Source organism: Schistocerca cancellata, chromosome 4 (genome assembly GCF_023864275.1).
Source record: "Schistocerca cancellata isolate TAMUIC-IGC-003103 chromosome 4, iqSchCanc2.1, whole genome shotgun sequence".
Taxonomy (NCBI): domain Eukaryota; kingdom Metazoa; phylum Arthropoda; class Insecta; order Orthoptera; family Acrididae; genus Schistocerca; species Schistocerca cancellata.
The window spans coordinates 745459424-745474114 of record NC_064629.1 but is presented as its reverse complement, the minus strand read 5'-3'; the positions used below and the strand labels follow the sequence as shown (position 1 = coordinate 745474114).

Sequence of the window (14691 nt, the reverse complement as noted above, 5' to 3'; positions counted from 1 at the left end):
GGGCATCATGCGTTTTTTTTCTTTTTTCAAAGGTGTATAAAATATTTAACAATGTGATTTTGAGTCTGAAAGGATATAGCAAATTAGTAAACCTTGACAATATTTGGAGATAATGTGAAACAGTCTCCTGCTGGTAAGAACTTGTGCTTTTCTCAAAACTTTCAAAGAGACCCCTGTAAATAAAAAATCAGCCATTGTTAGATCGATAAGGTGTTTCACGGATCAGTTCTAATCAGGGAATTGTTACAAGAAAACAGCAATGAGAAGAATGAAGTCATAGCAGTCTCATAAACAACAGAAGGCAACAAACATGAACAAATTATGATGGTCTTCCATGTAGTTTTTACTCTGGATTTGCACCAGGTGTTGTTTACAATAGGTTACTGGAACAACAATGTATCCCACTACTGGATGCCATGATCCTTAACTTCTAAACGTCTTAAATACTACAGCTCAACACAAAAACAGATTTTTAAGGAATATCTACCCAGATATGTGCCAAGCTGGGGATTCCATGACCAGCAGAGTTCAGTACGCTGTTCTAGGCAAATGGTAGTCATTGGATGTGCCTCATGAGGTGTGATGGACCTACTGCCATTCCTAAAATACATAAATAACTTAGCAATTCTATTACTGCAAGATAGTTCACAGGCTGTGAGTATAATAAGGTGGTACAAAAAAATCAAAAAATATACAAAAACTAAAAACACTTCTGTATAAATGCCACTAATTACACAAGTTCAACATATACTGTGGTGTCAAAAGCAGACTACATACAATGAATACAAATCTCTAATATTGAAAATATGCTGCAGAATGTGATTAATTGGCTGAAGACCAAGACCACAGAAACAAAACATGCAAATATGTGCTGTAATCTTTACTTTAGTAATCTTCAACAATGTTTAAACTACAGGATGTTGAACTGAGAAGAGGGGCTGAGGAAACTGCAAGATTCAACCCAGAGAGCTTGTTCTCAGTTATAATTTTGTATATGTTTTGCTATCCATTACAAACAATCCATGCACATAACACCAACCGACATGTTGGATTAGAAATAAAACCAAAATTAGGGTAAACAAGGAGTTGTGCTGACAAATGATTTGCGAAAAAGCATTACAAGTATGAAATAGTGCAACAAATGTTCAAGGAAGTAAATTCAGTGTTCTCTAAGGAGGAGATAGTCCTCAGCAGTAAGGAAGTGAATTCTGCATAGTTAACCAAATAAAATTCATTTCATGTACATTTATTTTTCTGCTAATTGCATGTAATTTCTTTCTTATTCACTCAATGTTTTGCATTCTACTGATTTGTGTCACTGAGTCTGTGAGTGTATTAAGACTGTACAGGAGCATGTAACTGTGAGTGCATCAGTATGAAGCACACAAATAGCTGCACAAATGTCTGCTAAAAATGTGTTAATTTTTGTTAATTCTGAATACAGATACATTTTAGGTTGCAGAATAAGATCCCCTACTAAGTCACCATTGAAAGTGAATTAAGACATGACTGGTTTCAGGCTTGTGCCAGTCTTCAGTTGATTATACATTAATTTTGAAGTGTCCACATTCAATGTCTGAGTTTGCTGTTTAAATAAAAAGTACACTAAGTGATGCTGACTAAATACACAAAATTCTTTCAATTGGGACTGTTTAGTCACCACCATGTAATTTGTCTTTTATTTAAACCAGGGCCACCTTCGGCATGCCAAACCACATGTGAGACAGATGTGCAGGCAAAGGCTCGGCCACTCTCGTCTTTGCTTGGTGCTCAGAAGTACCTGCTACAGTGCGACATTTCATTTAGTATCATGGTGTGGCATTTTTTGGTTAGCATAACTCTCTTCAGTTCGGCATAATTGTGGTGTCAACACTGTTTAACATTCGCTATTAATTTTGCAATATGAAGTACATTTGCATGTTTGGTGGCTGTTTGCATGGACAGAGGCATTCTGGTGATATACTGTCGCAAGCCTTTAAAAATGAATGTGAATGACAAAAAGAGAGGGACGAGAATTCTAAAGATATATTATTCAGCTGCATAATCAACGGGTACTGAAAATTTGTATGGAATGACAAAAGTTACAACATTCAACAGATGGGATTCACTGTTCCGTACATCAAAAAGCACTTCGTGCTAAATCTGCAGGCATGGAGTAAGTGAAGAAACTGTTGGTATGAATAGTAAATTTCTGAAGTCACATGCATTTTTCCACTGCCAGTTGCAACATCTGGCAGCAATTCAGGCCTGACAGTGTCAGGAAATGCTGTGAGTGATGTCGTCACGCGCACATTGAGGTAATAATGCCCATTCCTCCTGTAAAGCTGCTGGCGCAACTCTTGGAGAGTGGCTGGTGGATGCTGATGTGATGCAAACAACTTCCCTAGTGCATCCCAGACATGCACCATGGGATTCAAATATGGAGAGTGAGCAAGCCATGCCAAGTCTGCAATACCTCCCATTTCCAAGAAAACATCGACAACCCGTGCTATATGAGGTCCAGCATTATCGTCCGTCAGTACGGAGTCTGCAATCACAGCGTTGTGCAGCAACCACACGTCTCAAAATCTTGTCACGGTACCTGATACCAGTTAAACCTTGCCAATTCACCCATAAAATTTCCCGAAGAGCTGTTTGACTGGTCAATGTAATCCTTGCCCACACTATTAGGGATCCTCCTCAATACCTGTTCTTTTTCCACAATTTTTGGGTCCCGAAATCATGTTCCACATTCCCTACAGATGCGAATCCGTCGAGAATCATTCTCCAGGCGAAATTGGGACTCATCTTTGAAAAGAACACTGGCCCACTGTTCGACCGTCCAGGTGGCATGTTGACAACTCCACTCTGGACTTTCCCTTCTATGAAAATGCGTCAGAACTACAAATACAGCAGGTCCCTGACAATAAAGGCCACTCTGCTGAAGCCTTTTGTACACCGTTTGCCTCAATACATGTCCAGTGGATGCTGTGAGGTCAGATGCCAGTTGCCATGCAGCACTAAGGTGATAGCGTTGTGCTCTTACAGCCAAATAACGGTCCTCTCCTTCTGATGTCACACACGGTCGCCCTGTCCTGGTCTTCGGGATACTGTTTTAGTCTCTCTAAACTGTCGCCACATCCGAGAAGCAACAGAACGATTCACACTAAGCTGTTGGGCCACATCAACTTGTAACTGTCCTGCTTCCATTCTTCCTAATGCCCTCCACTGCAGAAAGTCTGGTAGAAGTCTTTTCTGTGCCATACTGCACCATCTGTGACTGTTTACACAGCAATTGTGGATGTGAGACTGTCCAGAAAACATTACCCCATTTGGTTGCCCGTTGACCGGAATGCCATCTTCTGTGCAGGATGGTAAAACAGTGGTTTGTTGCTTTAACTTTGGACATCAGTGTAGCTTCCAAAACTCTTGAGGACAGGTGTACTTCAGAGATGAGAAGAGGAAACCGGAAGTACTGGACATGTGTCCCGATATGAAAATGGGTGGGGTGATGAAGGTGCCAACAGCACGTGGGCTGTTCCCTTCAACGAAGGACGCACTTGGGAGGTCACTGCCATGAGTGGCGGCCTGTAAGCAGCGCTCTACTAATACTTGCCGAAGGTAGGTAGCGTCTGAGGATCGAACTACCTTACTTAAATACTCCAAACAGAACAGGATAATGTTGTTGGGTAACTCTGCAAATAGACAGTAGAAACACACACTCAAACACACACAAATGTGCTAACACTCACTGGGACCAACCAATTTGAATAAAACGAGATTCATGATAGAATACGCTAACACACCCATACAAAAGTCTGGAGGACAGCAAGACAAGCCCAAATGTATAAACTGTTAAAGTACACAGAGCGGCCCTGTGGAAGGAGGAAGAGGTTTAGAACCTACAATAAGTTGTAAAAGAGAGCACACTAAAATTGAGTGAGGGATACAGGGGGAAAAGGGATAACTGAAAAACACCATAGATAGTTATACGATCTAAACACATCGCGAAAGTAGCGAAACTGGGTATCGTGACTTGCTAGTCTTAACAAACAAACAGTGGAAAGCCACATGATAATCGAGTCAGTCCGTAACACCAGTTCGTCCAGCGATTCTTAGAGATTGAGAGAAATTAAACAATATTACAAATGGAACACGCATCCTTGAAATCAGAAGGCGTTTGACCAGCAAGACAGTTCAGCAATGATAATCTAAGATAAGAGGAAACCAAAGAAGAAGAGAGAGGGACTAAGAGATGATCGCAAAGCTTTTATTGAAAAGAATAAAAAGGAAAGGAAAACTTAAAATAATTAATCGAACATTATTAATAAGGGACACTGACAGAGGGATTTTTTCAAGTTGGGATAACGTAAAAGATTCACGATGTAACTGCACTTGTGCTGAGCACTTAACTTCAATGTGTTTTCATGTATGTTCTTATTTCAATTCCTTGTTTCGAGCCAAGTCTCTTAGATTTGTGAGTGCACGTTGTAAAACTTGTGACCGGGCTGCCTCTCATTCGTGTCTTTTACTGCAATGTACATGTGTATTTTAATCATATTTACTACTATTATGTACTGGAACGTTTTAACTGGCCCTCTATCTTTAAATGAATCTATCAATTACGCAATGAAACACCTGTAGAGAGATGTTGTCAGATGCCTTTATGGTTCAGAGACTGCAGATCACCAGCTGAGTATAACTTCCTGTCTTCCTGTCTGAGGGGGAAAGGCAGCAGGCAGAGGAAGACCATACCACATTAGTCACCCAGTTCAAACCACAGACCAGCATGTATACACTATGTCTTATAAATGTTTCCAAATTGGGCTCCTTAGAAAGACAAAAATAGTATTTGATCATCCAATGCGGTGTAGCAATGCTATATAATTTCAATCAAAGTTAGGTGCGAAAATCACAGCACAAAAACGAAATCAACTTTAGATTCTTATATCTCCCAGAGTAAACCTATGCTGAAAATGAAATTTAGTACACAATAGCTCGTAGCACAGGGATGTGGAATACAAAATCCATTCATTTTCATAACTGTTGTTTTCTATTGAAGCTTCAAAACCAGTCTCATTCAAAGCTCCCTCAAAACAGTGGGTAAAATTTGCAGTACAGGCTAACAACAGAGGCAAAGTAGCCTGAAAAATCGCATTGCGAATAAAGTTTTAAGTTTGGCTTCTTATATGTCGTCGATTAGAGGCATGATAGACATGAAAGTTTGGACACAACAACATAATGTTTTCCAGTATAAAATATCATTCACATACTGCTTTTTAAATTCTACAAAACCAGTTCAAACTTGATATTCGTAAAAATTACAAAAATAGATCCATTCAATTTGATTTTAAAAAATCTGTTCTCAGTAACTGATTTCAAGCTGATCGCAGTTGGGAAGAGCACATTTTCAAGCATTCAGAAAATCACATTTGATTTTCAAATATGTTCTGATAATACCCTAAAACAACCAACAAGTAATTCCTCAACCCCATCGCCATAGGGGTGCTGTGCAATACCAGCCTCAGGCGGATTTCTTCAGCCAGGTCCTTAAGTCTCTAATTTGGTTTCTTTTTTGTAATTTTGATTTTAAACTTGACAACATTGCAACATTATTGACATACCAACAGAACAAAATGATGTAATGATAAAGTTTATGCATCCTCCACACCTGACTCATTCATTTTATTGGTTCAAAACACAGGATGCTTGTTGGGTGCCAGAACCTCATTTCCATACTCTCTCTTCCTTCACTACCATCATCTGACAGACAGAATAAATTTCCATAAAATGAACTGCAGAAAGTGAATCAAAAATTTCGAAAAATGTAAACCACAATGTTAAGAAGATAAAAATAAAAATTGATATTACTTCTCGCTTGCCACCAATGTGATATCCAAACAGAAATACCACCAGAACAGGCCGCGAAGTCCCAAGGTTACCAACCAGTTGCTGTGTCATCCTGAGCCCGTAGGTATCACTGGATGTGGATATGCTCTCCCAGCTGCTGTCAGTTTTCGTGACCAGTGTCACTATTTTCCCATGAAGTAGCTCCTTAAATGGCCTCAAAAGGGCTGAATGCACCCCACTTGTCAACACCACTTGGCAGACCTGTACTGTGACCTACTTTCTGAATGCTTGAAAAAATGCCATTTCCAACTGTGATTAGTTTGAAATCAATTAACAGGAACAGATTTTTTAAAAATCAACCTGAATGAGATCTAGTTTTGTAATTTTCACGAATATGTTAAAACTTTACTCACAGCACAATTTTCCAGGCTGCTTTGCCTCAATTTATGTAGTATTGTTACCCCATGTTGGAAATTTTAGTCATTGTTTGCTTTTTTTTTTGGGGGGGGGGGGGGGGAGCATAAAACATGTTTTGAAAGAAACTGGTTTTTAAGCTAGAACAGAAAACAGTATTTGTAAAAGAAGTCAGTTAAGTAAGAGTGTGGTTGGCATTACACACAGGTGGTGAAAGATATTGTCTTGGTTCTTTCAAAGCCCAATGAAGGGAATGTACATAACACATTAGTTTACTTTGAATTCTTGATTGAGATTTGCATGTGTTTACTGACAATTTAAATACAAAGAAGACGTTATAAATTTATCAAAGATGTTCGATGACGACTACCAAACACTGGTTAATTAACACAAATGAAGACTGGATTCTGCAGAAGGACATTGATCTGAAGCACCAAAGCAGGCTTTGTGGCAACTGGAAAAAGGAGAATCGTGTGCTGGTACTGGATTGGCCCTCACAGTCACCTGATACTAATCCTATTGAAAATGTATGTTCTTAGATCAAAAAGAAGTTGCAAGGAAAAAAAGATCTTCACTTTCAAACAGCTGTCACCACAGAATGAGATTTTCACTCTGCAGCGGAGTGTGCGCTGATATGAAACTTCCTGGCAGATTAAAACTGTGTGCCGGACCGAAACTCGAACTCGGGGCCTTTGCCTTTCACGGGCAAGTGCTCTACCATCTAAGTTTGGAAGGTAGGAGACAAGATACTGGCAGAAGTAAAGCTGTGAGGACAGGGCGTGAGTAGTGCTTGGGTAGCTCAGATGGTATAGCACTTGCCTGCGAAAGGCAAAGGCCCCGAGTTCGAGTCTCGGCCCGGCACACAGTTTTAATCTGCCAGGAAGTTTCAGCCGTCACCACAAATTCAACATATTTGGAGGTTCCTTCCACGTGAATGCATAGAAAACTTGGTTTCAAGCATGCCTTGGAGATGTCAAGCAGTTATTGACACTGCAGGTGACAGGAAGTATTATTAAATTTAACTGCATTTTCTTTTGTTCATATATGACGTATGTATATGTTTTAGTTTGTCATCCAATTTTTCTACTGATTAACCAGACCACAATCTTACTTAGCAGATATACCTATTTTCACTATTTCACAAAAATCATTATCTTTTTGACAAATTTGGAGATTATTGGAAAACAGAAGGTGAATGAATTTTTTATTCCACAACTTTGTACTACTGAGCTATTGCATATTACATTTCATGTTCAGCATACATTTTAATAGCAACTTTCAAGCCCAACTTTGATACATATTATCTAGCACTGTTGTCTCGCTTTGGATAATCAAATACACTCTTTCTGGCAGTTAAAACCACGGTCTTTCTAATGAACCAAGTTTGGAAAGTTTCACAGAACACAGTTTTGTGCAAAAACAGGTAGAAAATACCGCATTTTTATCTTTTTACTAAATCTATATCTTCAACTTGGAAAGTCGTTCAAAACAAACTTCGTACACTGCCGGAAAAAAATTAGTACACCTGCACAGATGATGTCATGTTTACTTTTATCCGATGACTGTACAAGCCAACTGGTGGACAGTAGACGTACTGATAATGGTTTCAAAGTCGTCCGCCAACAGATAGCTAATGTCATAACTACCACAGTGCCATCAATGTCTACCCTTTCATAGGGAATGCTTACAGCCAGAAGGCGAAGCAAGCAGGCGGCCATGCCACAGAGTCTTACTCGTGCTTCCTACAGCAAGTCTGAAAGGGGTCAAATTGTGCCCTTCCAAGTGGTGGGATGGTCCTTTCAGAGAATTGCCACACAAGTTGGATGTGCTGCAATGATGCTGGTATCAATGATCACATGAACATTTTCACACCTGTCAATGAGTTTCTGGATGTCAACACAGGACAGACGCCCACCAGAATCATCATACTGTACGGGGGGCAGTGGCAGATCGGGCAGCTATTGCAGCACAGATAAGGAGGCTTGTGAGCCCAGACATGTCAACACAAACTGCTGCGAATCTGTTATTAGCAGTGGGATTACGGGCACGCTCGACTGTATCAGTCAGAAAATTACTTGGAAGATGGAATGGCACCATGGTTTTCAGCTATGAAAGCAGCCCTCCCCAGGTATTACAGTCTCGGATGCGATAAGCTAAAATTCCCATTAAAATTTGGTGTTTCTGGAGGGGACACTAACCAGCACTCGGTATGTGCAGAAGGCTGTTACACCCGTTCTTCTGCCGTTCTTGCAACAGGAAGGTGATGTGTTGTTCCAACAGGATTCTGTTTGCTCACACAATGCTCGTGACACTCAACATGCTCTGCAAGACATGCAGCAACTTTTCTGGCCACTGATCCCCAGACTTGTTGCCAATTGAGCACATGTGGGATATTATGGGACAACAAGTGACTCGTGTGCTTTGTCAATTAACAACTGTTACAGAACTACATGACCAAGTCGAGCAGGTGAGGCATAATATATTCTGCAATGGTATTCGCCATCTGTACAATCAACTGGGTGGCAGAGTCTGCACCTGCATTGCTGCCCATGGAGGCTACAACATGCAATAATATGGGTGTTTCAATATGGGTCAAATACCCGGTCCATCAAAAGCGCTACTGCTGTTGGGATCTGTAAATGTAATCATTTCGTGTACTCCATATGCACTTCTGCAACAATAAATCTTGGGTGAACCAGAAATCTCTGGCAGTGTATTTGACAACTTTGTGTTGTTAGGTTACTGTGTGCCATGTTTCATGTTTGTAATACTTTTAGTCCCTCATATACAAGAAGCCAAACTTTGAAATTTTTGGGGGCCAATTTTTTCTGGAAGATTTTGTCTAAAATTATCTGGCCGAGTATGGCTTGTAAAATTATTTTCATTATTAATCTTAATAGAAAGCATAAAGTTGTATAAGATGACCAAATTTCATTTCTTTCAACAATATACTAGCTGAGATATAACAGCTCCAAGTCGCCAGAAACTCGGGCTCGCTCTATGCAGAGTCAGGTGTGTAGTCAAACAAGTGACTATGTTTTCGCCAGTGCTGTTTCAACGAATGTTAAACTTTACCAATGTTTATCGAGGACTTGTGCGAATTTTCACATTAAATATCATCAAAGTCCGTGATAGTTTAGCAGAAAATTTTTCCTAAGTTAGGCTTTTTTTATATGTAATGACCCCAACATGAAACCAAGTCATATGCAGTATGACTGCACTGCAATCTAAATACGGAACATTTGCAGTTTCCTCCTCCCACTCATATAGTATGTTGTGGCAGTGGGGGAAGTGTGCAGCCACGCTGAGCACTATGGCACGTGAACCAAAGCACAGCTCACAAGCCAAATTCTTGGCCGTCCCTGATTTAAACAGTGAATTGCAACACTGAATGTGGAAACATGAAAAGAATTGTATAATCACCTGAAGTTGGACACAAGCCTGAAACTAGCCTTGTCTTAAATAAATTATCTTCAAATGTGACTGGTAGTGGCTCTTATTCTACACCCTATTAAGGAACAGCAGAAGTCATTATGGATAAAATTCACACATGCATACATGTTAAGTAATTAACTGTGGATGTACTAGCAATGTTTGGGAACTGTGACAGTTGAATAATTATTTAGGTTTCTGTAAACACAGTCCTACTCCTGCTGCCATTAAAAAATGCTGCTCAGAGTATTCTTACAATAAACTCCCAAGTAAAATACTGTCAGTACCTTCCTACACAAATCACTTTGGATCTCAAATGTATTCTTCAGAATTTTCAGCACACTGCTCTTTTCAGAGGTAACACTTCATGTCAAGGAATATCATCATCATCTTACTGACATGGTTCAGTGTAGTATATGAATATTTTCAGCATAGTACAACGTCTCACAAATATGTGAATAGTGGCAATTACATACATTACTTCCAATAACTGTAAAAACAGTTTTTTATATTTGGAATGCTTTACATGGTACATAAATGATGCCTGTAACCATTTCAAGAACACCATATGCCAAAAACATGATAATATACACAATGTCAACAACTTCAGTTTAATGATTGGTTAAAACATAATTTGTGATGTGATTCCATCACTACAGATGAAGTCATATTTACATGACTTACAATCACATTCACTGAAAACTGCAAGGAAATTTTCATGGTGTACTAAACATACAGGTATGTTTCTCCATGAAAGTGTTGCATGACAAGACCAGTAACATGCTGATGTGTCTTGCTAGTTTGGAAAAAAACTAACATGAAAAGTGAGTATTCAGTACATACTCTAAGTGTATGATGACAGACTGTCATAGTTTTCACAAACAAGTTAACAATTAACTATTGTATAGGTATTATAAAATGTTTTAAAATATTTTCTTGAAAAATGTTTGTCTTGGAAAATATTCAATACAAAGCACTTTGTCACATGATTTATTGCTTCAAATCCCCTGCTGGAATAATGATATTTTCTCCTGAAATGCCCTATACAGGTGCAGAATTGTAACAGGAAGAAAACATATAATAAGTTGTTTACTGTGAGTTACACAGTAAGAAGCACCAGTGGTTAATTAAATCAACTATGGTTAAAACAAAAAGAAATGTCATACACAGACAAAATATGTAAATCATGTGAATGGCTATCAGAAGAAATAATGAATAACTTTCTTAAAAATAATACATACTCCATTATTACATAGCAATTAGTAATAGGTAATGAATTACACTTAGTATTCATTATGTTTAGTATTACTATCTGTATCAGTTTCTTAAATGTTTCATGCAAATTCTCAACAAAACTGATTTTTCCATCCCTAAAACTGTGCTTCTCAATTCCTTAACAAACACAAAAAACACAGAAAACACTTACAATGATTAAATACTTAGGTTATTGAGCTGGATAGGCAAGTGTTGATCAGCACAGGTGTAAAACAAAGGAAGGTTAGACCTTCAGCTTTACTGATGCTAAGCTCATTAGACACAATGTACTTCTTCGGTTGAACAGGAATGGAAGAAGAAAATGACCACGGTCTATTTGAATGGGCATACTAGCTTTACCCAGAAGTGATTTATGGAAACCAGGTAACCTTAACAAGGACAGAGATTCAAACTTAACTTCCAATTGGAACACAAATCCAGAGTCTTAACCACTGTGCCATCTCATTCAGTGATATCGATTTATTGCTATCTCTAAGATTGCATGTCTGTTAGGTAACAGCATTTGTAGCATGGGGCATTTTAGGTTCTAATCCACTGAAATTTCTGCGAAGCCAATTACACTCATCGACTAAATTACGTAACCACTGGAAATGACACTCTACATGCTGAAATGCTATAGTACTACAGTGCATTATTAACAAATCACAAAAGATTGACAGTGGAATTGGAAGTACAAATACGATTTAGAGCTTCCTGAAAATCCATTACTGAAACTTTCCTAGATATTTGCTTGTATTTTCTGTTTCTTTTTCTGTGACATTTAAATTCCTGAACAGCAAACCTTTAAATCTGCTAGTGTCTTAACACAAAGACTTTTCTGCAGATGGTCTCTGATGATCAAGATTTTTTCTCCAGTTTCATTTTGTTTTGTTTAGCTTTGCTTTAGGGTGCAAAAAAGAGCTGGGGTCATATGCGCCCAAGTCAAAACTAGAGAACACAAACACAGAGTGGAGTTAAATGATTACGCGTCAGTCCCAATGGACAGAATAGGAGACAGCTAAAAACAGGCATGTGGAAAAAAGGGGCTAATAAAACACCATACAGTAATGGAGATCAAAAACTAAAAATTAAATGGCCTTCATCATATTGCTGCGGTGCATAAAAAGTAAAATGCGGTTGACAGCCCGTGCATCATTTGCTAAAACGGCTGATAAATCAGGCGGCAAACCCTAGCTGGAATGTAAATGGTTAAATGAAAGGGCATTCCAGCAGGAAGTGGAGGACAGATAAAATTTGTGCGCAATGTGGACAAAGTAGTGTTGTAATGCCACTGAGCAAATGACGATGGCTAAAAAGGCATTTCCCAATACGCAGCCGAGTTACAAAAATCCCCTCCCGGCGGGAGGGCCGAGAGGAGGTTGTCCAAGGCGCTGGGAGAGGCTTAATAAGCCGAAGCTTATTCCTGCAAAGGGAGGACCATTGGCAATGCCAAAGGGACACCACCTCCTGATAGACAGCAATGCAAAGATCATCGGGGGGGAATATAGAAACTCATGGGCTGAGGTATGACGACTGCAGCCTTGGCAGCAGTGTCAGCAGCCTCGTTTCCTGGCAGACCAACATGACCAGAGACTCACAGAAACATGACACTGGCTGGAAAGTGACAGGTTTCTTGGACCCGCTGCACTAGGGGATGGGCAGTGTACAATGCAGATAGACTTTGAGGGGCACTGAGTGAGTCTGAGCAAAGGCACAATTGGAAAGGCTGTGTCACTGGATGTACTCTGTGGCCTGATACCAGGCGAAGAGCTTGGCTGTAAATACTGAGAAGTGTGCTCGAAGCCAATATCGAAAGACACGGGTGATAATTACAAAGGCACACCCAACTCCGCATTCCATGCAAAGGCCGTGAAACTGGAGACGATAGACCAAGGCTGGAGTAGTGTCCTTAGGAAGCGAATGAAGGCAAAGGTTAACATGGGCCACTTCACTAAGCCAAGGTGGTGAAGGGTTCACACCCATTGAGAAAGTTGCAGGTAGTGTGAAGTTAAGCTGCCATAGGTAAGTGGCGAAAGCAGACTCCAGGAGGTAACAGAAGAGGGACGAGCACCATACTGACGATCAAAGGAATCATCAAAGGAGGAGGTATTTGATGGGTAGCCATGGATGGCAGACAAATGACATGCACACCTGCTGAGGAGAAAGTCACGACAGTAGGACAGTGGTAGTTCAGCAGCTTCAGCACATAGACTCTCATCCGGGCTGGTGTAAAAGGTGCCTGTGGCCAAATGGATGCCATGATGGTGGATAGTGTTGAGACAGGGTAAGAGGGATGGGTGTGTAGACGCATAAACAAAGCACCCATTGTCGAGTGTCAAACGGACAATGGACCGGTGCAAACTGAGGAGGGTGGTTCGATCGACACCCCAGGAAGTACCACTGAGAACACGCAGGAGATTGAGGGACCGCGTACAGCGGGCTACCAGGTAAGACACATGGGAGGACCAAGAGAGTTTCCTATCGAGCATGAGCCCCAGAAAAGTCATAGTTTCAATGAACAAAAGGGCAACAGGCCCAAGATGTAGAGATGATGGAAGAAACCATTTGCGCCACAATAAATTAATACAGATGGTTTTGTCATGGAAAAGCGAAAGCCATTGTTGATGCTCCAGGACTAAGGATGATCAAGACACCGCTCAAGACACCGCTCAGCGAGACAGTTCTGTGGAGAACTGCAATAGCTGGCAAAATTGTCAACAAAAAGAGAGCCGGAGATGCCCGGTGGGAGACAGCTCATTATAGGGTTAATGGCGATAGCAAAGAGGACAACACTCAGGACGGAACCCTGAGGCACACCATTTCCCTGGATAAAGGTGTCTGAGAAGGCAGAACCCACACACACTCAGAAAACTCGGTCTTGTAAAAATGCACGAAGAAAACAGGGCAGGCAACCATGGAAGCCCCATGTGTAGAGTGCGGAGGATACCAATTCTCCAGCAGGTGTCGTTGGCCTTCTACAAATTGAAAAGCACGACCAGTCTGATATTTCTGCAGAAAACCATTCATGACATGGGGGGACAAATTAACGAAATGGTCAACTACAGAACAATGCACACGAAATCCACACTGTGCATTCATTAGTAAATGGCAAGATTCAAGCCACTACACCAGCCGGACATGAATCACACATTCCACCACCTTGAAAACGCAGCTGGTAAGAGAGATGGGCGGTAGCTATAAGGAAGGTTTTTGTCCTTACCGGGCTAAGGTATAGATATGATGGTGGCTTCAAGCCAGCATCCAGAAAATGTGCCCTCCGCCTAGATGTGGTTGTGTGTGTTAAGCAGAAAGTGCTTGTTCACAAGAGAAAGGTGGTGCAACATCTGAATGTGGATGGTGTCTGACCCTGGGGCGGAGGATCAGAATGAATTAAGAGCATTATCTAGCTCCCTCATAGTAAAGATGGCATTGTAGCACTCACGATGGGGAGAGAGAGAAGTGTATCGTCCAAGTCTCTTCCACTTGTTTCCGATGGAGGAAGGCAGGCTGATAGTGGGAAGATCTCGAAACTTCAGCAAAATAGCGGCCCAAGGTGTTGGAGATAGCAAGAGGGTCCACGATGACATCATCAGTGACTGTCAGGCCAAAAATGGGGGACTGGATCTTGGTGCCAGAGAGCCATCGGAGGTTGGCCCACGAGACAGGTGAAGGTGTGGAACTGTTAAAAGAACTAGACAGGTGAAGGTGTGGAACTGTTAAAAGAACTAGTGAATGAAAGCCATCTAGCCCTTTTGCTATCCC

At 40.6% G+C, this 14691-nt stretch overlaps 1 protein-coding gene across 1 annotated transcript in view; it reads right to left on the bottom strand.

The window, feature by feature from the left end:
• LOC126184416 (mucin-5AC-like) overlaps nt 1-14691 on the bottom strand; it is a 309546-nt gene that overhangs the window by 261604 nt on the left and 33251 nt on the right. Inside the window, exon 3 of the mRNA XM_049926804.1 lies at nt 488-600. Within this exon, the coding sequence (XP_049782761.1) occupies nt 488-600 (113 nt within the window). The remainder of the gene's footprint in view (nt 1-487; nt 601-14691) is intronic.